Genomic DNA, 26,286 nt, shown 5'->3' with positions numbered 1-26,286 from the left:
AGAGCTGGAGGCTGCAAGGGACAGGAGCATGACCATGGTTGCAGGGAAGCCAGAGGTTTACCGCCTAGTGAAGACAGCATGGGTACTGCGGCACTTTGTGTGGCCTGTTTACTCATCCCAGCTATCTTTTGGGGAATCTAGCGGAAGGTTTTTGTCTACTTTTTGTCTACTTTATCAGATGCTGATAGCATGTAAGCAAGTATTTGGCAGGCTCGCTGAAGGGAAGATGGTGCCCCAGCAAAACCAGGGAGGCCAGTGCTGTCTGGCAGTCTGGCGCAGCGTGTGCTGCACAACTGTGAGGTAAAGGGCGAGCATGTCCATGTGGTCTGTAGATAGTGCTGCTTTATGGGCCCGGGATGTGCACTCAGGAAGTGACAGAGGCCAGAGGCAAGTGAGCAGATGAGGTATCAGTGTGATCTGTAGGCAGCTGGGACTCGTACTTCTGTGTTGTGCGCTCCAGAAGTGAAACTAGAGCACTCGGCAGCTGACAGCATCGCAGTACAGCGTGTGTCATGCTGCTTGGCGGGATGGGGTTGTAACACACAGAAACCAGAACTGAGCGAGCAGCAGTGAAGGGCTCTGTGAACACCATGTCTAATATAGACCAAATCAAAGCTTACAGAGGGCAGAGAGGAGTAGGGTCACGCATGCATAGGGAAATGTGGAAATTACCTCCACGCTGTTAAATGAGCATAAGGAGCACACCCCTGCATAAGCTCTCTGCTCGAGCATTTCCAGCTGGGAGTGGATTTCACCCCAGTTGCCCTTTCAGCTGTGCATGCACACTTGCTTTGGACCGAGAGACCCTTTGCTGAAGCCAGAGGCTGAAGAGAGGTTCCACCGCTGTCAGCCATTGACACCACAGTGTCCCCTGCAGTCCCTGAGCTGCTTCAGATTTCCCTTTCTCACTGATGACTCTCACCCATCTAACACTGCATGCAAGAGCAGGGTATGGCTCTGCCTGGGGCAGATGGGAACCATATCCTCAATCCCGACACGCTGCCCTCGGGGCTAGATGCTCGGGGCTAGATGCACGCTGTGCACTGGGGAATGTCTCTCCTTTAGACTACAAACATGGGACTTAAAGGTCCAAAGCTTTCTCGGTTTATGCTTATGTGGTAGTTTGCATCTGGATCAGACTCCTGGTAAGAGCTTGAGAAGCCTTAGGCCTGGATTTAGAGCTTTTGATTCAAGTGCTGAGTGTGTGGATGTTGCACATTCTTTTGGCACCAGCTGCTTATCAGCAAATCCCTGTCAGAGGTTACGGGGATTTGCTGATCTACTGGCAGAGCTGCTTATGTCTTGGCTCTCTCATCCAGCTCTGTTCAAAAAGCACAGGTTAGCAAAGCCCAGCCATTTAAGGTATTTAAACTATCTGAGTTTCATTTTGGAGGTGGACTGCAGAGCAATCATGCCTGTAGCTCTACCAGAGCGTCTTTAGGGTATGAATGCTTGGACGGGGAGTAGCTAGCACCAAGGGAGGACACGAACTGCATAGTTATTAAACTCAGTTTTCACTGTGGTGAGAAAGGTGCCCTTTGAGCCGGTAACGCGTGTACAGGGTGACAGCTGGGGTGCTAATGCGTGTACAGGGTGACAGCTGGGGTGCGGACGGGGTCTCTGCAGCCCCCACCTCCCCTCGGCACCCTCGCTTCCCAGAAAGGAGTGCTCTGCGGGGAAGCCGTGCCCCGGGGAGGCCACGCTGCCGCTGGCACACTACCACGGACGTGCAGCTGTAGCGTCTCTTTGTCAACAACCTGCCCTTTTGCCCGCGCTCTGCTTCCCTTCTCCCAGGACCGTAGACGGGCAGGCGGTAGCAGGCAGCCGCAGTCGCCCGCCGGCGGTCTCTCACCACCGGGCCGGGGAAAGCCCGACGCCGCAGGGTGCCGGGGACGCCTTGTGCCCACCGTGCCGTCGGGAAGAGCGCGGGCGGCCCGCTCGCTCTCCCAGACCCACTCTCATGCTCCACGGTGGCGGCTCGGGCCGGCTCGCCGCTCCCCGGCCCCGCGGCGCCCGCCGGGAGACCCGGCCCGGCGGCGGCGGGGAGGAGGCGCCCGGGGAGTTCCCTGTCGGGGCATTGTGGGAAGGCGCGATGCGGCCGGGGCCTCACCTGGCGCGGGGCGGGGAGGGAGGCAGGGAGGAGGGAGGCGGCCGGCAGCCAGCCGGGCCGTGCCGGCTCCCAGCCTGCCGCCGCCGCCGCCACACCATGGTAAGTGGGCCGGGGCCGCCGGACTTCGCCCGGGCCGGGCGGGAGCCGCCCTCCCCCTGCCCCGCCGCAACCGCCGCCTGCCTCCTCGGTGCCGCGACCGGCCCGGCGGCGGGGGGCCCCTCGACCGACGCGTTCTCTGGGCTTCCCCGCCGGGGCTGGCTGGAGGCAGGGCGGAGCGGAGCGGCCCCCGTTCCCCTTCGACCCGCGGGGACGGGGTTCCTCCGCCCGGAGCCGAGACCCGGGGCTTGGGCGGGGGGAGACCCTCGGCGGGGCCGGCCTGGACGTTGCTTTCCCAAGAGCCTAAAGCAAACAGAAATGTTTGCGCGCTGCCTGAAAAAGCAAAGTCCCCGCGGAGATGGGCTCAAACGTGGAGCTGCTGTGCCATCTGAATACCCCTGTCCTGGCGTGCCTCGGGAGAGGGCAGGTCCCGAGATGGTGTGCCAGTGGCTCGTTTGTGTTTGGGAGAAAGAAACTTGGGTTTTCTGAAAAATCATTCTGCTGGAATAATCCCAGTTGGCTTTAAATAGAGGTAAAACGTGTTCTTTAGAAGGTGCATGCCAGCCTGCGTGCTAGGGCTGTGCCGTCTGCTCTCAGAAGCAGAAAATTCCAAGCGGCTTTGAACAAGGTCTGCACCTGTTTTGAGGAAATGAAAGTTACATTCTTTTCCTTTCTGTCTTCTGACCCTTGGGGTGAGCCTGGGTCATGCTGACAGCCTTTCATAGCCAACCAGGAAAACAAGGCTGTTACAGAGAGAAGTTTTATGAAGTCTTCCTGTAACTTGAGGAGCTGAGCTTCAAGTCTGCTCCAGTGCCTGGAGAAGGATCAAATGTGGTTTCGTGTGGATCTGTGTCTTTTGGTGGGCTCTGGTGTCAAAGCGGGGCCGTGGGTTTTCTTGTGATGGGAGCATTGGGAAGAGCTTTTCCTCATGTATGTTCCCTGGTGCTGGGTAAGTGGAGAGCTTGGGCGGCAGCCTTGCCTCCAGCTTGGGTGCCTCTGCTCAACTGCCTGGTCTCATGGGGGTTATGGGAACTTAGCTCTGCCTTTCCAACAAGTAATGCATCTGTGAGAGGGCGTATGGGTCTGGTTCTGTTGTCTATGGGCAACCAGTCTATGTGTGCAAGTTGGCTCCATGGCTGGGTAGAGATGGCAGCAGCGGCTTGTTTTAGCTTGGAAGGGGGCAGCAGCCCTTCAGTGTTTTAGCTTGGAAGGGGGCAGCAGCCTTTCAGGTTAAAGGGCTGATGGGCAGGATCCTGGGAGGGAGGCCCTTTGGCTCTCCATTGCTATGCGTGGTGGTTTGCTGGGATCAGAAAAGGTTGCCGTGGTTATTCTCTTTTGTTAAGCGTGATGACCAATATCCTCAGAATAATGGTTAGATTTTCCCCAAGGAGGCCTGCGGGCTCTCAAGCAGTAAGATGGTCAGTGATGCCTCTTAATTGAGAAACCATCTCACTGCTTGATAATTCAGACTTGGGGCAGGTTCTGCGAGCACGGCCCCAGCTGCTGTCTTCACAGTTTGCCTGTTGTGTGCATTTGTAATATCAGTTACTGGCAGTGCAGTTGAACAGAAGTCTCTCAACTCCTTCATAGGAGGCCAAGTTTCGTTGTTTGTCTCTGTCCTCAAAGGCAGAGCTATGTTGTTTCTTTTCAGTGGTTTAACCAGAATGCTAAATATGTGTTAGTCTAGTGTATTTAGAAAGGTGTACCTGTCATTACATTTGCAAATAGAATATGCACAGTAATGAATTTACAGATGGCAATGCAGTCTCCACACCTCAGTCCCCATATAGATATAACCTTTCTGGTTACACCCCGAGACAGCCCTACATACCCACTTCCCTTGGGTAAAGCTTATGTAAACAACTGGAGTTTCTATTTTGCCCTTGAAGGTCAGTAAATATGGGAGCTGATTTCAGGGAAGCTGATCTCGGAACTCTCCCTGATGCATGCACTTTACAAATGCCAGTTTTCAAAGCACTCACGATGGTCCCAGGGGAGTGCTGCTTACAATAGCGCTGCTTACTGACAATTTGGAGACTGTCTGCTGTATTGATTGTCATAATTTTATAAGGTGATTTTGCATTCTTACGATTAATAATATTTTTTTTCCTTTTCTGAGGTCATAGTACAAACCCTTGCTGTTGTTATTACATTAACTAGTGCTGTCAGCCTTACCCCGTTCTCCTGTGCCAGTTAGTGCTGATGAAAAGGTGCTTTTGTCAGGGTACTCTTTTGCTTAAAATTCCTCTGTCTCTCTGAAGGGGTTGTTACACTGGGTTACAAGTCAAGAAATAAGGCTTACTGGGTTACAAACCAAGAATAAGCCTTGTTTAGGCTCACGAGTGAGGAACTTTCAACAGGTCATTTAAACTCTCCGTAGATGGGTTCCTCCGGTTTGGAATGACGTGGTTGTGCTTGCCACCTTTTTTCTGTGTTTTGAGATCTGAATGGAAGGTACTTGTGCACATGGTACAGTGTCTTAGCAAGAGCGTTGTTTCAATTGTTTCCTCTGTTGCAGATTTCCGTTGCAGAGTCTGTTTAGCAAAGCCAACTTCACATCCTGCTGAGAAAGACAGCTTTTCTGCCTGGCTATTACTTTGTGACATAAAAAAAAGACTTTTTAGACTAAATTCTGCTCCCTGACACATACAGGCGCGGCAGAGAAACATGTCTTGAAGGATTGCTGTCTTAACAAAGTCGAAGAGCGGGGAGAGAGCAGAGAGGAGAAAACGATTAGTTTCCATAAGGACTCGTGTTGCTGTAGTCTTTCATGCCTGTAAGTGTTGCAGCACCTTGATCCTGGTGCCACCTCAGTGTTATCAGTATTACTTTTGTGACAGTACATAGCTCTGCTTGCGCAGCTTTGAGTGCGGAATTGGTGCCTGCATAGTAAAGGGCCTGCTTCCCTCCTACCTGTGCTGCTCATCAGTACAGTGAGAAAAATTAGTACCTGTGGGCGTGATCTGAAACCCTGGGGAAAGATCAAAAGAATCCCATTGAGCACAGGGGCTCTAAAAATGTACTTGGCCTGAATAGAAAAGGAGTTGGCAAGGACTGTTTCCACTTAGTAAGGCATTTGATACCAGTCAGTGATCTCGAAGCTTGGGTGGAAATACTAGTTGAAGTGACTGCAGCTGCTGACACCTGCCCGGTGTTTGGAAATGAACTCTCAGCTGTTGACCTCACCAACAGTCTCAATGCCCTTAATTGTTAAAATAAACACAGATCTGCAAAAGATGTTTTCAATGCTGCACAGAATTTACTATCTACAGTTTGAAGAATAACTGCTTTTTTCCACACTGTGATACAGTTGTGTATTGGCCTAGAAAAGATGATGAACTTTGCCTCTAGGCATTTACCTCTGAAACCCAAGAAGGGCAGCAGATTATCATAGATGAGGGAAGGAGAGAAAATTACAAATAAATGATTCTTGTTGTTTGAGGCAGCATTCTACATGAAAAAAAGAAAAAGAAGTCCATGTGGTATTTCTTTGTTTATTTATCTTGTAGTGAACTATTAGTGTGGGAGTAGATAATGGTAATGGAATGGCATCCGTTTTAGAAGATCCTGACTTTTCAGCTTGGAAAGAGGTGACTACAGGAGAAGGGATAGAAATGCATGAAATGATGAACCCATAAAGAACTGTTGCTACAGGAAGAGTCAGGGTACATCCTGTGAAATTTTTAGTCACTAAACGTAAAGAAAACAAAAGGGAATATTTTTTCACACAGCGTAGATGAATGTTTTTAATCCACTGCCAAGGGTGCTGTGGGTGTCCTAGTAGTTAGGCAGTTCATAGAGGACAGGTCCACAGGTGGGTTGTCTGGATCCAGTTTCTGGCCCTGAATCCTTAAACCTGTGATTCGTGGAGACAGGGCTACCAGAATGATTTTACACATGCCCTGTTACTTATGCTCTCCCCTTCTGGAAGCTGCTCAGATCAGAGTACTGCTCAGGGGGTGATCCATAATCTGGTATTCAGTTACTCCCTGTCATTCCGTTGGATTTTTGAATATAATTTTGTGGGATTTGCTAGGAAAAATGTTTTTTAGGGTTCTTCTCAGGAAGTCTGTAATCTCTGACTGTTGAGGTGATCCTCTTCCAGTTTTGGATGTTCTCTCTCAAGTACTCACTATCATCACAGATTGTCACTGTTATATTAGAGATTGCTCTGGACTGGCTGGCTATGCAGTAACTGCGATGCACACTTTACTGTGTCTGGGTAATAAACTCATTTCCGGAAAGCAAAAAAAAAAAAAAGTTATGATAGATCATCTGCTGATTCTTTTCTTAAGTAACTTTTTTCATATTTTCACTCACAAATAAGGAAATTGTAGGCATGTCTCAGAGCCAGGAGTTACTAGGATGTGGAGTGCCTGGAGGGCTTTGGAGAAAGCCATGGCATCTGGGGTACGCAAATGCAGGAAGAGACCTGGAGGGGTAATGGGCAGCTGGAGCTATGAGGAGGCAAGAAAATGCTGCCAAGCATGTCAACCATGTAGAATGTTTGCTGCTTTTCTGCATCTTTACTCTAATTACTTCAAAATCCCATGCTTTAAAAACCATCCCATAGACCTTCTGCCTCCTGAAGGCATCAGTTACGTGCAAGAGCAGCAAAGGGACAAAATAGTGAAAGTACTGAGGAAGCTAATGAGTCAGGGAGGGCAGGTGGAGCTGCTCCTCCCTGACGTACTTACAAGATTTATGCTTTGGCATATACACCAAGCGTTTATGTGAGCCAGTTGTAGTCTTTCCAGTGATGCCTAAATTAAAACCGTACTGCTCCTGTGAAAATATTTTTTTCTGTATCACATATGCACAGCTACTAATTACCATCCCTTCCCATTCATGTCCTATTCCTACAGGCTGTCATCTGCATTTACTTGGCTTTCTTGAGGGGCCACCCCTGGGCCTTTGCATTTTTGCAGATGTTGCAGTTCAGAGAGGTGCAAGATCCAGTCATGCACAAATGGTATTTCATTTGTGAGTAGGAATAAAGCATGCAGAGTCACTGCGGCAGGATGGGAAAATAAAATTTACATTTGTGTGTTTGAAGGCAAGCTTGACGTGCCTTTCTGGCCATACATGTCTTTCAGGCCTAGTATGTCCTGGATTTGTGTTTCTTAATATCACAGACATAACCCCAGGTACACTATGCACCAGTCTTTTTGTCTTCTCTAACTTGCTGAACTTGTGTAGGATGTCCATCTTGCTATCCTCTGTTCAGACCTGAGAAGAGAGAGCATTAAAATCCCTCTTTACCGGCCAGTAAATGCCTGTTCTTGCCTTGCTGCTTGCCATTGGAGCTTGAAGGTAGTTTTGCTCAGATACTTGCAGTTCTTGATGACTCGTTAACCAGCGCAGATACTCCTGTATGGTCATCACCCTCTGCTTAGTCCCCCAAGGCGAGCGATAGACACAAACCGCAGAGGAATGAGAAATAGAATAATTTTTATTTGAAGAAAATGCAGAAATTTACTATGTTGTGCCTTTGTTTTGCGATGCTGCATGCTGAAAGGAGAACACATGAAGTGTTGGGTGAGTATCTGCCTGTCTGCTCTGAGCTCTAGAAAAGCCATAGGAATGGCTACATGAAACTCTCACAACTCAACAGCCACCGGGCTCAGGAAAATGGGGATGGGGAAGGGGCAGGGACAGTACCTCAGGTGTTCCCTTTCCTCCAGGCCTCATGACAAGACCCGGATGAATAGCAGAATTAATTTTTGGTCCATGTTTTCATTCCGGAAGCTAAATTTTTGGCCAACATAAAGTATTTGTTGTTGGCTGGATCAATACTATATGGTGTAAATACCCTTTAAATGCTAATATGCTGGTCAATTTAAAATCTTCAGTAATAACATAAAGGTGTCTTCTGCATCATGAAAAGCATAAAATCAATGTGTAACTATAGTCACGTGTGCCTGTAATGATCTGGCACAGCTTTTATTACATGGACTTTGAACGTATTGTTTAGGGGAAATTGTTCGGAAATGTTCCTAATGGAGATTAAGTGAGAAAGAATTCTGTGCCAGTTAGGCAGCAATACGCTACTTCGGTATTTTTGTGTTGCTGGTTTTTCATTTGTTTTCTTTTTTCTTATTTGCTTACATCATACAGACTAAATATGTGTTTTAAAATTTAAAGCTGAGATTCTACAGTATTCAGCAAACATATCTGTCAGATTCTGTGCTGCTGTGTATAAAAGTTTTAGTAACAGAGTAAACAAGTAAGGAAATTAATATTTTTAATAAAGTAGCCTGTTTTGGATTTTACATACTTGCTTTAAAAGTCCCTAAAACCCCAGAGTGTATGTGTTAAAGGTCAGTAGCCAGGTGGGGACTTTGTGCAGCAGCAGAATACAAAAATACCTATACTTCAGTGTGTGTTATTATTCTGTCTCTTCTTGACGTGGCTAGATTGCTAACACATTAGGTCAATAGTTGTCCGTTCAGTACGTCTTTCTCATTTCACCCTAAAAGCCTGGCATTCCAAACCATCTGTATGTTCACAGTATAGCTATTCACTTTTTTTGGAAAAATTTCAGTATTTACTTCCCTTCCTCCAAAAAACCCCCACTAAACAAAGCAAAAACTAGAAGTAATTTTTTAATCTTCAAATGTTTTGGAGAAAAAAGAAATCAACTAATGGTTGGAATAATTTGGATGTTTATACTTTTTAAAAGAAACAATTTAATGAAAGTAGGTTTGGTTCATTTTCAGATGTGATGTAAAAATAAATACTAATTAAAAAAATTCTGGACAGCTGTCTATGTTGTGAAATACATTCTTTCATATTGGAGGAAAGAATGAAAAATAGTAAAAGTTACTTAACTTTATATGAACTCAACTAGACTAAAACAGTACCAGAACATCAAGCAGATTTCAAGGGAGTCAAAATAAGTTAAAAGATAATTTTATGATAAAAAATCGCTTCCTCTCCAGCAGGTACAGCCAGTCGGTCTGGTTTTCCCCAGGCTTCTGTCAGCACCCATGGTCATGTCAGCAGCTGAAGGTGTGGCTTTTTTCATCCCACTTCCCTTTTTTATGTGCTCCATGAGTTTTTCTTTATTAGCATGTCATCTATTGCCTGTTGCCCTACTGGCAGCAGCAGGCTGAAACGGAGAGTTTTTAAGGAAAACTTAGAGTTTCCAAGTTCTGCCAAGCTGTCTGTTTTAGGATAGTAACTCCTAATCTGCAAATTTCAGTTAACTTGTGAATTTCAGGATCTTTCTGTTTTATAAAGGTGGCTTTGATTAGGGAGGGCTCTTAACTGAATTTGGAAAGGTCACAGCTGAAGCAGAGTCTAAACCCAGTGCTGCTGGAGTGACAGAGCTGCCTAGCGGAGCAAATCCTTGCCCAAACCAAGAACCCAGGAAAGAGATGGATGCTTGCTCTTTGCAGTCTTCCAGCCTCCACCTCCTCTTCCGCCTTCCCTCTCCTTAGGCTCCTTGTAGTTCTCTCCCACCGAGGGACGTGGAGCAGCCAGATGCCACAGAACAGGTTTGAAACCAGTTGGCAAATGTTATGCAGGTTGAATTTCGGGAGGAGGAGAAGCATTTCTAGCGTACATTCTTCTCACAGCCGGGTGAATGAGAGCCTCGCTGCATTGACCCCTGGACTTCACCTCACAGGAAGACATGTGGCATCTCTTACATGTTTATGTCATTGGACAGTGAACTGGACAAATGACCCTTGGAATCAGGAAAGCCACTTTGTCTTCCTGTGTAGTTGTCTTTATTGATATCCCTACAGGTGGTTTGTTCTGTATGTAATAGAATATAGTCTGGAGTCCTTTAGACAGTCATACTAAACGTTGCAGTACAGATTAGGTTTTAAAACCTCTGTAAAAGCAACAAATTATCAGAATTTGAAACCAGTGAGCCAACTGTAAAGTGTTTGATCAGTCTGCAGTGTGAAATGGCCAAATGCTGGAGAAGGCTGCACCAAAGGGGACTTCCAGTCTTGGCAGGGAACAGTCCACGTGAGCTGCTTATCAGATCATGACAGCCCATTAGCAAAAGGAGGGAAAGGTTTCCCAAGGAAGGTGGAAAAAATCACCATGTGTGTTGTTCTACATATTTATTTTACGTTTGCTGTTTGTGAACGTGTAAACCTTCTGTATTTTGCATTTTTTATGTCTGTTCTATTTACTATTAAATTATTTCATGGCAAAATCTACCATTTAATTTTTTGTAGCCCTGAAACTAAGTGTGTTGTTTGTTATCCTGGTACAGTTTTGTAGATCTCGATAAAACAGAAGGCCCTGTAACTTTCCGACCTGTTATATAACTTACAGCTGCAGTTGATTCCGAGATGCATGAGAACGGGATGGAGTTCAGGTTTAGAAATCTGGTTTAAATGCTTGATGTAAAAAAAACCACCAATTTTTCCAACTAGAAAATAGTGGGCTACAAATATAAAAAGCAGTCATTTAGGCTACTTACTGATATTTATGGAGATCATTTTGCACAGTGCTGTAGGTGGTTGGGTCTGATTCAGTAAAATGAGCTAATAAAATTACACTCAGCTCCCAGACCAAAGCTTGTCTCCTGCAGACTCCGCATGTGAAGGCAGCCGATGCTGTCATAGGAATTGCACTCCTCATCCCAACTGGCTCAGGCTTGGACCTAAAAAATTCCCTCTGGCATCGCCCTGGGTCTGGTGATTGTTAGTCACAGCCAGCACACGCTGGAAGGGTAGGAAAGGAAGCCAAGCACCTTGCTTCAAAGGTATTTTGCTTGAAGCAAGTAATTTGCCTTTGTTTTCCTCTGGAATTAGAACTTTTAAAGATGAGTAAAACATTGCAGGATAATCTACCTCTATTTGTAGTTTGGCTGCTGAAAACCAACCAAAAATTCCTTAATCAACATCCATCTTGTCATTAGTGCTATAGGAAAGCAAATGTTTTCGCAGTCAAGGAGCAAGGAACAGAAGAGCTGTTAGGTTTGTGTTTGTGCAGTACTTCAACGTTTCCAGGCTTATTGATGCATCAAAATCTTTCCAGTGAGCTGTAATAAACAGAGCTATGAGAGTGAGAAATGTGTTGTATAATGTCAGTGTGGCTGGGCAGAGCAAAGCGGAACTAAATGAAACAATGTCTATAGCAATTGGATGCTGACGCTTACAGGAATTAAGCCATTTAACCTCTTGAGAATGTAATACTATTTACCTCCTAGAGAGTTCCCCAGATTGAATGGATTTTAGAAATTAGAAAAAGGAAGAAGAGTCAAAAGAGAAAAAAACCCCGTAATATTTTCTCTTCTAAGTATCTACAACTTTCTAATATGTTGTTTTGTTACAGGAGCTCTCAGCTGGCCAGTAATAGGTACCTAGGCTTGAAGGTACACTATTTTGCTGCAGACTGTAAAATTAGAAATGGACTACAGTAGAGGCTCTTACCTATTTTCTAGCTGTATATATTTGTATAATAGTAAAATTGCCTTATGAGGTATGCAGTTATATTCTGCATATGAAGGAGTGTGGGATGGGAGATCCAAAAGATAGGATTTTTGAAGCTTGTATACAAATCTTGGTGCATTTAAGAGCCTTAATGGATATTTTCTGATTGCAAAGAATATTGCCTCTGCTCATGAAAGTGATGGTGAAACATCAACTGCATCTTTATGAGAAACAGTGGAGTTTTCAAAGCAATTTTAAATGGAGGTCAGCTCACTTTCCTGTGGGTGAAGCATAACATCCTGAAGTAAACTAATCAGTAGAAAATGGTGGTAATATTCACTGTAATTCCCTGGCTTGTTGGTATTTAACCTTTTAGAGGCATAAGGTTGCTCCTCTGGAGATACATGTATTATTTGCAGGCACTCGGATTTAAGTTCTGTTGGGTCCAACAGCTGAACCTAAACCAGCATACCCTTTCATTGTCTTTCCCTATTGAAGCCCTGCAGGCAAAGATATTTCTTCTGAGGATGTCTCAAACAGCATGATCTTGCTATGCTGAACATGCTGTCAGTTTTTGATCAGGATTCATTGACTAATTCCCTGCATTTTCAATCGAATCTGATCATCCTCTCCTATCTGAGTCACCATATTTTTAGAAATCTGTTTATCAAATAGCTGCTACCTGTGCCTGATTGCTTTTAAATGGATACTCGCTGACCTGCTGATCTTATCTGCAGAACTTAAGCTCTGCTTTTCGAAATGCACTCTTTACAAAGGCTTTGGGGTTAATGTGCTGTGCAGCAAGCAAAACAGTCTTTCATTCATCCAGCTCCTCTCAGTGGACAAGTGTATGATAGACAGTAAGTACTGTCCCTTCATCTGCTGGGAAGGGGTAACCCTGACAGCTGGAATATTACCATGTCAAAACCCAGTTGGTAATATGAATAGAGAAAGGCAAGAACATGGTGCTTTGATCTTCACTGTAATCAGGCCATGTGTACTGCCAGCAGCGTAATTGTTTTTATTTAGCAAGCTCATCTGGAGAGTATTACAGGACTCAACACAAGGCAGCTACAAAATCCTTGTAATTTTCTCAACCACATTAGACTAATGATGTCAAGAGCCATATTTCCAGCAGTAGATCCTGCCACAGGCACATATGAGTAACAGTCCACCTTTCCCTAAAATGATCCCACATTTGAAGTCTTTCTTAATATAGTCAGAACTCTTACCTCCGGATTACTCAACAACTATGCAACTTAATAGCTAGAGAATGGTTCTGAATTATGAATGAATGTTTTGTTTAAAATCCAGTAGCTTTTTTTTTTTTTCTTTTACATAGAAGCTTCTCTGGTGCACTTCTCTACATGGACTTCACCAGAGCATAGAATGATTTTTGTCTTTACAGAAATCTGCACTGTAATCTTGATAGTGATTGCGAACATTAACTTTAATCCTCACTGTGGAGATAGAGTGATGGGGAAGTATAGGTACAGCAATAAGCTGGGACAGAAAACAAGAGGGAGAAGGGATTAGGGTGTAGATTGAGAAACTATAGGGAAGGGTAAGGCTGGGCTAATGGGAATGGGGATGTGGCAAGGGACCTGCCAGCTCTTCTGTTGGGAGTTTGCAAGGATTGGGAGCAAGTGAGAAAAATGAGGCTCCTTTCCTTCTCTCTGGTCCTCCCAGCATCAGGGGAAGCCTTGCCTCTGCGCGGGCAAGTGGCGGTGCGCCTGTCATCACGCACAGGGCTGCGACTGCGGTTAGACATCCTTCCTGCAGGTCCCTGGCCTCCAAGCATTGGTACTGGTGAGAAAAGCAATGGGGATGCCTGTCAGAACAGGGCAGTTCACAGTCTCTTCAGCCATTGGAAGCATCTCTATCCTCACTAGGTTAGGTTTTTTCCCATTTAGCAGAGGACGTCCCGTTAAGATGGATATCATCCTCAAATAGATTTCCTGCATTCTTAAAGCCATTTCCATGCTGTGGATAGATGACTTACTGTACTGCTTAAAGACCTAGTACAGTCAGTTATTTTAATCTGCTAATGAAAGTATTTGTATAAATGTGAATTGATACTTTTCTCCCAAAGGCCCACTGGCATTTAAAAGCTAGCACTTTTGTATTTCAATAATACTGCTAATGCTAAGCATGAAAAAATAGTGGGTCAAACCATGTGAAATTATGACTAGCTTTAAAATTGAAATTTCAGAACAGTGTACATATCATGCTTTATTTAATGTAATATCCTTGGTCACTGAGGTCTGTCCTTTGTCATCTGTGTTTCGTAATCTGGTGATTTTTTTTTTAGTAAAACTAGTCAAGCTCCCTTTCCAAAGTGGTTGATTTATTCTGCTCCTTGTAGCCTCTTCTAGGAACGTGCTGCTTTGTTTGTGACCTGAAATAGTGCAATGCCAGAATTGTTAGAGATTATGATTACTATCCAGGTTCTCATATTTCTAGTCTTGTGCCACACTGCATCCTTGATCTTGCTAGCCCTGTTGTATATAAGTCTTCATTCCCTTCACTAAGGTGTCTGATCTTGCTGGAGGAGGGGCTGGGGCCCTCTTCTCACCACTGCAAAGTGGTGATGCTCCTCCTGTTCCCCAGGGAAGTGGCAGAATAGGAAGCAAAGCTGCTGTTTGCATAAGGTAAGGGAGGATGGGTGGGAGAAGATGCAAAGCGGATGTGCAGAGGAGAGGTCTCACAGGGAGGGGAGAGCTGCCTGGGGAAGAAACAGGAGAGGGGAGTGATCTCTGCTCCCACCTTCAGCCTTCCCCAGACCTCACTGATGCCACGTCCAAACGTCACGCCAGGGCTGGAGATGTCTTCACTAAGATCTTACAGATTTCTGTCGACAGGCAGAGGAATGCTCTTCTCTGGCCATGGCCCCGGCATTAACCATGTTGCTTTGTTTACTCTAGATACACTTTATACTGCTCTTCAGTCGGCAGGGGAAATTACGGCTTCAGAAATGGTATACGACGCTACCTGATAAAGAGAAGAAAAAGATCATTCGAGAAATTGTTCAGATTATTTTGTCTCGCAATCAAAAAACAAGTAGTTTTGTTGACTGGAAAGACCTCAAGCTTGTTTACAAAAGGTGTGAGTAATTTTATGAGAACATATAATTACTATTCATATAAATAATACATGCTAGAAGAGGAAAAATAAAGGCTAACTTTTAAGAAAAACAGCAAACAAAAGCCTAAGTGCTAGACTAGACTAGTAGGAGCCTGCCTTTGGCAATCTAACTATGTATAACAGCACAGTGTCCCTGGATAAATTGGCAGGGTAAATTGTGGGGTGAAAAATACTTGTACAATCTGTCAAATGAGAAAAATGGGAGTAACCTAATAAGTATTAGTGGTTGAAATCCTGTTAGAAGGCTTTAGGCTTCCCTGCTCCTTCTAATTCCCCAGGGTAGCCTGCTGAGACGTATGCTGGGCTTTATCAGGCTCTTTGGGAGGTTGCAGGAACTGTTCTGAGGCACTTTCAACATTTTGTCAAATTTTGTCTTTGAAATATTTGTTGCTCTGGAAAGTGTTAATTCCCATTTCCTTTTCCAAACAAATCACTGGTCCCCAGTTACACAATGCTTAGCATTAACTGCCTGTTAATTCTTGTAAAGTTGTAGCAAACAAAAAGTAGCCTTAAGGTATAGCACATTGTACAATTTAAGCGGCATCTCCCATTTAGCAAAAATTGAGTTCCATGCTGTGATGTGATGGATGTAAACATCTGACCAGGTGCTGTGACAAGTTGGGCCTCCAGCCACAGCACCAGAGAGTTGAGGTAGATCTTTACTCCCGCCTTGGGTTGATTTAAACATAAAGTTTTGCTGCATGTTAGCTATAAAGATTGTTTGGTCTAAGCAGTTTCATGATTTCTGGCCCTCTGTAAAACACTGTCAGTCATTTGATAGCCAGCAGGCTTGCTGAGATGCAACTCCTTCCACCTTCATTTTTATTTTTTGATGAAGAGCGGTAACACATTCTACAGTTTAATTAACCCCACTTACTGTAGTGCTATTGCAGCAGGTGAGGGAGACCTTAAAGTACTTACCGTTTGTTTTATTAAGACCAATGTTGGAGGTGTCCCACTTTGCCAAGGGTAGAGTTTGTTTTTCTAACTAGATTAATAATTTGTTTAAATTATCTGATCTTTTTAAGTGTTCTCTGGGACGCTATAAGAATGAAAGAAAATGATTATTTTAGAGACCAGATAGGCATTAACCATCATTTGCATAACTTCTAAGAGATGAGCAGAGCACTGAGCATCCAGCTGTTCACTCTCACGTTTTTGCCTTTGTTTCCGTAGGTATGCTAGTTTATATTTCTGTTGTGCAATAGAAGACCAGGATAATGAGCTCCTGACGCTAGAGGTCGTTCATCGATATGTAGAGCTTCTGGACAGATACTTTGGAAACGTAGGTTTCACTTTCTCCCATGAACCGCATTCCTGGCTGTCTGATAAACAGTTACCTGAAGCTGTTTTGCTTCGTGTTTCCATCTGCAGTACTTGCCCTGTAGACTCTCTCAATCCAGAGTGAAATTCATTACTAGAGTATTTTATAAATAGTGCTGAAGCTATCATAAGAGTGTTTCTCCATCCTCCCCTCCCCCACCCCCCCAATTAATCCTGATGGTTTGTATGTCTGTCTTGGAATAGAATTTGAGGGAAAAGCTTGAGGAAAATTACTTAAAAAAAACCCCTGGGTGACAGTACTTTAATTCTCTTTCCTGACATCTTCAGATATACTGGTTTTGTTTGTTTCATAATATCGCGCAACAATTAAGGACATATAAAGAGGAAAAAGATAAAGTGGGGTTTTTTTAAAGAAAAGACCTCAAGAAGGTCCACATAAGTCTTTAAAGACTACAAAAACCCCATCTTTTCTATGAATATTTCTGAAATTGTTCCCACTATCTTAATTCATCTCTTATTTAAATCACTGTGCCATGACTCATGTTTGTACCACCTCCAAACAAAAAAGCGGTTGGTGACTGTAAGGTCACTAGGACAGGGAATATGTCTTGCTCTGTGAAACTGTGCGTGAACGTATGTAACACATACTACAAGTGCTATATAAGACCTATTATGAGGTTAGTAGGCTAGGAAGTCAGCTTTGTTCTCTGAAAACCAGTATGAATGTAGTGTATTATATAAAATATAATAAGTGGAATATCTTTGCTGTACGTCTAGGCTATATATGTGAAGAGAATATGTGCAAAAGCTGCAGCATTACATAGTATGCCGTATCTTTCTTCACTCTGCTACCTGCCACGAGAGTGTATACATTGAATACGTTTGATCATCTTAACAACTTTTGGCCCAGTAGTGCTTATAATGCTGTAAAAGTGATTTAAATGTGGGGTGTCCTTTTGTTCTGGCAGGTGTGTGAGCTGGATATTATCTTTAATTTTGAAAAAGCTTATTTTATTCTTGATGAGTTTATAATTGGTGGAGAAGTACAAGAAACTTCAAAGAGGTCTGCAGTGAAAGCCATAGAAGACTCTGACATGTTGCAGGAGGTAAGGCAGAGGAAGACAAAAGGCAAACACCTCATCTTCCTACATCTTCCTCGTTTGACAGGAGCTTAAAATACAGCTCAGCACTTCTGGTACTTAATTATCCAAATGTGTCTTATGTTCAGTTTCAATACGTACAACAATGCGGTTAAGGTAGCAGTTACATAAGCTTTCAATTCAACCCTCTTGCATCTTGCGGAATCATCTGGAGGCTCTTTATGTACTGCTGTTGCTCTCTTGCAGTTTAACTGCTAGAATTTCTCAGATACTATATTAAGAAATAGTTTAATAAGACATACCTAAGATATTCATACAATAACATAATCTAAGTTTATATTTTATGTATACATATGTATATATAAATACAGAAAAATCTATTCTGTTTCACTAATACATTGGAAACGACCTACTATTAACATTTAAAATTGGAAAGAGTATATGCTGGCAAACTCCACTTTCATTCATAAACATCTGTGTAGTTTTTCTGCAGGGCACAGATAATGTAACCTTTATTCAGAACCCTGCAAGAATTCTCTTCTGTAACTTGTGCTGTTGAGCCAGGAATGGCAAAAGTAGTTGAATGTGATGGATTTACTTCATTTTTTCCTAGGTAGTGAAGGATCCATTGTAATACTGAAGGAAACAGCACGCTGGTAGAACTAGCTAGGGACACGCTATGTGAGTCGATCAGTTTTTCACAGTGGTCTGGCATTTGCACATGAAGCTAAGCCAGCTATGTTCAAAGGCCAGCTAGCTACGATGAGTTTAGCCACAACCATGGTATGTCATGATTTGAAGATCAGATTCTAAAACGCTGTTAAAGGTTTTTAAAGCAGAATTATTTCTACATTTTAATTAATCCTATCTAATTCCATGCAAAACTACAACTGTCTTCAAAGAGGACAAGAGGGCTTGTTTGAATATTACTTTACCGCTCCATAATGCATCAGTTGGTTTTCTTTTTTTTTCCCAGACAGTGGAAGAGTACATGAACAAGCCTGCATTTTAATGTTAAAACTACCTGGAGAAGAACTGCTGTATGCATCTGTAAAATGCACTTCCTGAAATTGCTTCCCAATGTGCCAGATCCTCAGAGAAATACCAAAAACCAATAACTAAAGGCATTTGTTTGTATAATGGTAAAGATGAAGGTCAGCTAATGTAGCACAAGGTTTAACAATTCTGTACTTGCATTACTCTGCATATGAGTTTCTCAGAGTTGTTATTACCCTTGATCTAGTTTCTTTTCTCCTTGCTGGACTAAACACTTGTTTTGTACCATGTCTTTTAGCTACGGGTTTTGTCATCATAAAATGTTGCTCTGACTGTATTTTGAGGAGGTATTTTTACTAGTTTTGGTCCACTGCTGACCATATGACTCTACTTTTGTACAAATGTCCATTATTTTGAATGTAGTGATTATTCTGCTCTAATAATAATTTTTTGTCTAAAAGCCAAATTGTTGTGGGCCCTGATTTCACAAGATTAACCCATCTAGTATAAGAAGAAATATGCTTCTCTTTGGACCAGCCCCTTTCTTTCACTATCTTCCTTCTATTTTCTGCTCTAGTCTGCTAGTAAGACTGCTCCAACTGCTACTAGAGCTCACTGCACACCTCCATTTAATCTGGAAGACTGTTCTGACTCGAGGTAGGCTTCTCCCAGGTTTAATGAATACTTTTTGCTGCTGCACGCAGATGGCCTTTTTTCTGTCTTTTCTCCTTCCTCGTTTTCCTATCCCCTTCGTAGATCCCCTGGACCTGGACAAAGGCTACAACCTTTGGAAATGTGCAGCTTGAGAACAGGAGATATCTGAAGACAAGAAATCAGTCTTTGGGATTTTAGGGTGAAGATCATCTTGTATATCTTTTGGCATCCACCAATAACCATCTTTCCCAGTAGAGTTTTCCAGTCCCAAATTCACACACAGCTTTCTAGTAGTTGAACATGGCTGATTTTTGTGAAGGTTGGACAAGTTAATCAACCTTTTATAACTTTGCAAGCTGCACGAAGGGAAAAAGGATAAAATAGTAGAGAGGAGAAGAATCAGCTGGGCTGTGCATCGTACTGTGTGTTATAAAACATTGTAGATGTGTGTGGGGAGCCAGATGTGTTAACTTGCCTGTTTTTCTGTCAGTGCAATTTGGACTCCACATGGAACTGGCTTCCTCAGAGAGATTCTTTCCTCCTTTAACAGAATTCAAAGCTCAGAGAAATTCTATTTATCTTAGCGCATAACTCATAGCTAGATGTTTTGTCTCTGTCAAATCATGAAATTACTCTGTACAAAAATTAGGTAAGTTATCAGACAAATATGCCAGAATCATCCAAGCATTGATTTACATTTCCCTTCAGCATATATTTTGTTTGATTTCTGGGATGTACAGTCAGTATTTTCCTTCAGAAATTTTTCTAATCTCTAAATGTCCTGCATGCTTATTCTAATTTTTTCATTGCTTCTTCCTTCCCAGTCTGTTTGTATCTTCCTGGGGAGGGGTTTACAGGTTTTTTTCTTTTTTTGGAGGATGGGAGCACTTTGACACAACATGACAACTTTGCTAATTGTCAACCCGCTTTTCTGCCTGTGTTATCTGGTCTGTTAGTAAAACTGTGACAAGCTGGTTCATAGCGTCATGCTGCTCTTTTTATAATTACTTCATCCATCTGTTTTCTCTGTATTGATGTCAAAGGCATACTTTCAGCATAGTGAAATTGCTGAAGGGCTTTTAATAGCTCCAAAGACATTCAATTTAATAGTAAATTAATGAAATTGTATGAGTTGTATATTATTTTCTCATGGTTTGAAATGAAGTTTTTTAAAGTACAGTGTTTAATTGATTAAGAAGCCACTTCAGAATGTGCAGAGGCTCTTTCTGCCCTTTACTTTTATAAGTGACTTCTATTCAGTGAAATCATCAGTACTTTCATTTGCTTTTACTCTTTTTTGGAGGCATGCTGTGATTCTCTGACTCTTACAACTGTCATGTTGCTTGAATTCTCGAGTATACCAAAATAGGAGTTCCAAAAAGAAGATTTCTTGGTATGAATAAGGAGATCATAAGCCTGTCTTTTCAGTCGTTCCAAGAAGAGCTGTAGGACTCCTTTCTCTCTCGTTTCAAAAGAAGAAGAATTCCTTATGGAAAAAAATAATACATTCGCTAGGGGTACTTATGCCAGCCGTATCAATATAGCTTCTGAAAGATACAGCATTGTCAAACTGCTGTATCCAGTGTCAGCTTGAAAACTGTGAAGGAATTAGTATGGCTTCCTTGCCCTAGTGCAAAAGGTCATTGGAATATCGTGTGCCTGTTGTGCCAACTGCCTTTGTGCTACAAAGTTGGATGGAAAGCATCTGTTAAGCACTCTAAAGAACTGCTAAATTATATTGATGCTCTAAGAAACATCAACAGATTCCTGTTCCTTTTGCCTATAGATGGGCTGCACAAAGTAGGCAGGTGAGCATTACTTAATGTGACTTTTGCAAGTGTCAGTCTGTATGTATAGCATACTTAATAACAGATTGGTTTGAAACATAAAACTTCTTTTTATACTTTTTACAGCCTTCCGTGAGAAAGGGGTCACTCACCTAAGTGGTGTTATAATAACATTCAGCTCAACCCAACTCTTCCTCCGAAGGGAAGAAGCCCAAATGAAATGCAGTTATTGTCAGGTTACCTTTAGGTCACTGTGTCAAAATGCCTGTGCCTCCATCTTTGTGGAACTCTATTGCCATCAACAAGACTCGACATAGATTAGTGCACTGTGGAGTATAGCTCATCAGAAGATTTATGGCTCTCATGGTATCTTAGTTCTTTGATTTTTCTTAAAGCAGGAAATACATATATCATTATATATATTCGCAAATTTCTCTGAAGCATTGCCCATTGCATGTGCTTGCTGTTGATGTTTCTCTTTCCAGCCTGCCTGACTGTTCTAGGAAATGCTCAATGTAAAGTTTTCTGAGATTACTTTATGAAATTATTATCAAAAAAAGTATTAGAAAGCAAGTTCCTTAACAGTTTTCCCAATCTCACTAACATCTTCTGCGGTTATCTAAACACTCACCTTGCTGACAAGCTTCAAGCACATATGTCCTAGTTTGCAAATTGCATTTACTAAAATAACCATTAATCATGGTCATGTTGCTACCCTAGATTCCCTTCTTGTTTTTGCCAGCTGCATCTAACAAAAAGCTTCTTGATTTTCTTATTAGCATCTCTGCCTGGAGGATTCTTACTGTGATCTTGCTGCTTACCAGTTGTGACAGGGCTGGTTCTCTGTCATGCAACTATTTGCAACTCATGAGTTGTGACATCTTTGAACATATCATAGCAATTAAAAAGAGGGAGACAGACATTAGACTGGGTTAAAAATAAGTATAATAATGTCGAAAGGAATATTAAAAGTATGACAAATCATCATGAGTGAGAGGCAAGAGTGGCAGGATCTCACAGGATTCATGAATTCTTATAATTTCAGTTTCTTTTTTCATTATGCATTTCTGAGTGTTTTGGCTCATTAAAAGGTGTCAACTCTTATAAATACCTGTAGGAAAATTGACATTTAGGTTACTTTCGATCAACCTTTATTTAACAAAAAGCCAATGAAAGTGAATCTTCAACACTTCCCCCAAGCTGCTCCTACAAAAAAACCCTGTGCTTTCAAAAATCCAGGTGGGAACCTTACTGCAGAGTTTGGGTATGGTTCTGTGTCTGAATTTATGTTAGACAGAGTAATGCTGTACTTATGAAAGGAGGAATTACTATTTTTTCATTTATTTTACAGTCCTTTCAATAGATAACACATTTTCTTATCCTCTGCTTAGCACTGTGCTGTGTTTGAGTAATACAGTATGCAGCTAACGGTACATTAGGGATCAGGAGGGATTGGTTTATAAGGAAAGATTAGAAGTGTTTAACGGTGTGAGTGAGGCTCTCAAAGATACCCAGAGACATTCAGTCAACAGTTCCCTCAAAATAACAAGGCTCAATACAGTTCATAGAGAGAGAAAACTCCTATCCGTGTCTGTCCGTGACGTTCTACTCCACTGATAATGCATTTGAAAATATTTCTGTTAGCACAGCTCCTGTGTGAGGGGGACATTGCTCTCACTCTGCATAAAATGGCTAAACCCAAAGGTCTCAATTCTGCAGTTAATCCTTATGGTTCGATTTTCGTTAACTTTAACTGATACCTTTATGAGCATGGAGTCTGCATCACCATCTTACATCATTATATGTTTGTTTCAGATGGCTGGCAAGAACTTGTGAGCTCAGACCAGGTAAAAGCATCCTTCTGGGAAATTTGACGGCATTCCTACTGAATTCAATAGCGTGCGTGTTCCTTAGCAAGATCATAGTACAAATAAAATACAGCTGTTGACCTAAATGTCTATCAGGATTTTTCAGGGATTTTTTTTCTTGAAGATAGGTGGTCTAGGTTGAAGTATAGTAGTGAAAGCTTAACGTTTACAGCAGAAATAACGGGCTGTGCTGCAAGAGACTTAATGTTTGCTGTCATGGAAACCTGTTGCCTTGGAACATGACTAATGAGACCCAGGCTAAGGGAAAGGAAGAAGCTATTCTTGAAATTATTGTTCAGTGAACCCTAAGGAAGACCAGCAATATACATTATCATAAATTATATTTATTTCAAGTTCTGTGGTCTAGTCCACTTAACCATGTCTTTTTATTTACTCATTTAACAGCTCTTGTAACTACATGTTTTCATGCAAAGAATGCTGTAAAATAGTTCAAAGCTAATCCTTTGGCATCTAGAAATAAATAGCATCTTATTTGCATTCCTCTTTCCCAGTACACTACAAAATTTGTCCAACTTTTGTGGAAAGGACACTGAAAACAAACTTGTGGTTGGTCTGGAATGCCCCGGTAAGCCAGGGGATAGTTAGCAGTTTAGCTGAGGGTTTTTGCCTTTGGTTGTAGTTGTACGTTTTAAAGATAGTCCAGGTGTATGAGGTGGGGAACATTTCTGTGTACATACCCATATGGAAAAATCCACTTACCCCTGAGTATCAGTGTGGTAAGACCGCTACTCTCTAATGCTGAAAGGAAACTTGGGAGGGAGGGAACATACAGAAGGTATCTTAAAGTTTACTATACCCTTCTGTCATCTCCTTCTAAAATTCCCACTGAGAATTCTCCTCTCTTCTGGAGCTCCTTGCTCCAAACCTAATACGTATCATTACGCCCAAGATTCTGCAATGGAGAATAGAGTGCTGATGTGTTTTTCCTGCAAAGGTGGATTTTGTGTGTCAGTTGTAAAAAACAATGCTCAATGTAGAATCCCTAGTTACACAGGGTGACAAATTCATTACAGCTTGCTACGGATTTCAGCTGCTCTCTGGACCAGGCTCTTGCATGAATAAATTGTCAGCAGCTGTGTAAGTCTCCCTGCTTTGCGGAGATCACGATTCAGGGTCCTTCTGGAAGCTAACAAGGAGAAGTCAGCCTTAGCTGAGCGGAGCCGACAATGACAAATCACAGAGGAACATCTTCACAGAAGTTTCAGGTGAAAGACTATGTTCTTTTTTATTTCTTGAGAGGGCTTGGGATGTGGTCCTAGGTGAGTATTATGCTGGATAACAGCTCCGGAAGAACAATCTGACAATGTGGCAAGAAAGGAATATTCTGGGAAAACAAACAAAGAACTGGCTGGGTTTGTAAGCTGACAGCTGCGTTTGGGGTGAAGGAGGATTTTTTTTCAGGTGTCTGTTGTCAGTGACAAGGTGGCCTTTGTTCTCAGAGAAAAAGCTGGCTCAGGTAATCAGTTCTCGTTTGGCAGGGACTGACACAGAGTGTTATGTTGGCAATGGCAGGAATGTTTTGCTGGCAAAAAAGGTACTGCAGAGGGCAATGAAATATTATAAATTATTTTAAAATACAGTAATAAAACATTGATTCATTCTGGTTAGATTAATATGGGGAAAACCGCAACATTTAGCATGACAGTTCTGTCTGAATGATGAGGAAAATAATTAATATGTCAAAAATGTTATGTAGTAATGTATATTCTAACATTTATGTTTAAGCCTGGCATAAAAGTGGAAAGCCTAGGCCCTCAAAAAATTGTCTTACTCATCCTTCAGTCCCAGGCAGGGTCAGCTGCACTTACCTCGTATCTGAGTGGTGTTTTTCTAACTTCTTCAAATCAGCCTGTGGTGGAGATCCCAAAATGTATTTGGGACAGTCTGCCCTGAAACTAAACTCCCCCTCCCAGTTGAAACGCTCTTCTAGTGACACCTCCAGCTTCCTGACTGCAACATAAGCCCAGTACTACTTGTGATATCAAGCATAGGTATAGAAATCCCTTTATTAACTTTCTCTTTGCAGTAGCCTTTTAAGGGGCAGTCTAACTGCCGGGTAATGCTTAGGGAGCAATGGAGTACAAGAATAGCTGTGCCTTCAGTATTGGGGGTATTGGGTGGTTTTAACCTTGATTCTGTTGTGTGAATCATATTCAGTTGTGGCTCATTGGTAGCTGGTCAGAAAATTTAAGTAACAGCTACATTGATGAAAGCCAGAAGCACAATTGCTTTCTCTTCTCCAATTTCTTACACTCTTTAACTGCTTATAAAAACTCTGTATGAGGCCTGGACTCAGCAAAGTACTTTGGGGTGTCCTCTGTTACAAGCCTGTAAGAAAAGCTCAGGCTGCTCTAACAGGGCCACCTGCATTTTTGAAATGTAAAGGAATCCCCCTGCCTTGCTAGCTCAGCACTGTGGAAACAGCTATTTCTTTTCAGATGTAGAAAAGGGGAGTTTTCTTCACTATTACAACTCTGGAGTCATGCTTTAAAATAAAATAAACGAGAAATAAATTTGCTTAAATTCTAACAGGTGATGGCTGTGGGTGGGAGGTTCCTGCATGTCATTTTCCAGCTGGGAAGCAGCAGAAGAGCTCACCTCTGACAGGCAGGGCTCTTCTGGAGGGGGCGGAATTTAAAATATGAAAGGGTACGTTTTGAAATTAAGGCAAACAGTGAAGTGAGTCTTACAAAAGGGGTGATTTCCACCTTGCCTGGCTTCTCTGCCGGGGTGCTGGGGTCAGGGGTGCTGGGGTCAGCAGTGCTGGAGGCAGGGCTGGGGCAGTTGGTGATTTGCTTCAGCCCTGCTGAAGTGAGCACAGCTGGCCACAGCTGGCCCTGCAGGTGGGGACGGGGCTCAGCCTGAAGCCTGCAGAGGGGAGGGCTAGGACCTGCGCTCGCACTACTGTGCCTTTTCTGAAGGCAAGATGCGCAGCCTGCGACAGACCCTTAAAACACAGCACAGGTCAGCTTGCTGCCTGGCAGGCCTGGGCAGAAGTCGCTTGTGCTCGTCCTTCGTCCCCGCACTGCCCCGCTGCGCCACAGGGCCCCCCAGAGCACCCCACCGGGGTGAGCTAGAAGTGTAAAAGCTTCGGCTCTGACTTGATGTGGCTTTTGCAACAGCAGTGAGGGCTGGGCTAGAGCTCAGACATGCAGTTTAGTAAGACATGGCCATGCTCCGTGTAGGACTTGGCTTTGAAAAAATAGATCAACTTAAAATGCTTTTACTCTAAACTGTTAGCGTTTCACTGTGTGGGAAGGGCTAAGAGCACACGTAGACAGCTGATCTCTGAGAGAGCGTGGTGGTTGGGTTAGTCCCAGTCAGCAGGTAAGTGCCCAGACAGTGCCCCCAACCGCTGTGATGGCTTCCAGAAGAAATGGGAGACCAAGTCCTTTGGGACACTGGGAGGAGTGGAGGAGCGGGCTGGGAGACACGAGGGTTTGCTGTTGGTTGGCTTGTCCTGCCCTGTGCTAACAAACAGAGCAGCCTTCGCGTGCTGTGCTAATAAGGTTGCCCCAAATGTTACAGCTAAGTTGGAGCATCCAGTTCTCCCCTAAAGAATGGGAGAAATCTGAGACCCCAAATATTTGCAGATTACTCGGGTAAAAGGAAAAACTAACAGAAGAGCAAAGGGGTGCCTAGAGAGGGATGAGAGCCTCGTTTTTCCTTCTGTTCCTTGATGAAGATACAGGGGCCATATTTGCTTCTAAGAATATACCGATGGCAAATAATGTGGTTATTGAGGGTTTTTTTGGTCGTTTTTGAGGGTTTGTCATTTTTTAAAATAATTACTTTCTACAGCTGCAGAAGGCTGTATACGTGAGGCCA

At 43.0% G+C, this 26,286-nt stretch overlaps 1 protein-coding gene across 1 annotated transcript; it reads left to right on the top strand.

Annotated features, from left to right (window-relative positions):
* The first annotated feature begins 313 nt into the window (after positions 1–313).
* AP1S3 (adaptor related protein complex 1 subunit sigma 3) lies at positions 314–18,403 on the top strand. Its single transcript, XM_059822843.1, has 6 exons — positions 314–387; positions 5,243–5,330; positions 14,529–14,707; positions 15,925–16,033; positions 17,001–17,138; positions 18,109–18,403. Exons 1-6 carry the CDS (start codon positions 314–316, stop codon positions 18,142–18,144), a joined length of 624 nt encoding a protein of 207 aa, XP_059678826.1. The 3' UTR covers positions 18,145–18,403.
* The last annotated feature ends 7,883 nt before the right edge of the window (positions 18,404–26,286 follow it).

Source organism: Gavia stellata, chromosome 11 (genome assembly GCF_030936135.1).
Source record: "Gavia stellata isolate bGavSte3 chromosome 11, bGavSte3.hap2, whole genome shotgun sequence".
NCBI lineage: Eukaryota > Metazoa > Chordata > Aves > Gaviiformes > Gaviidae > Gavia > Gavia stellata.
This window is presented reverse-complemented; position numbering and strand designations above follow the sequence as displayed.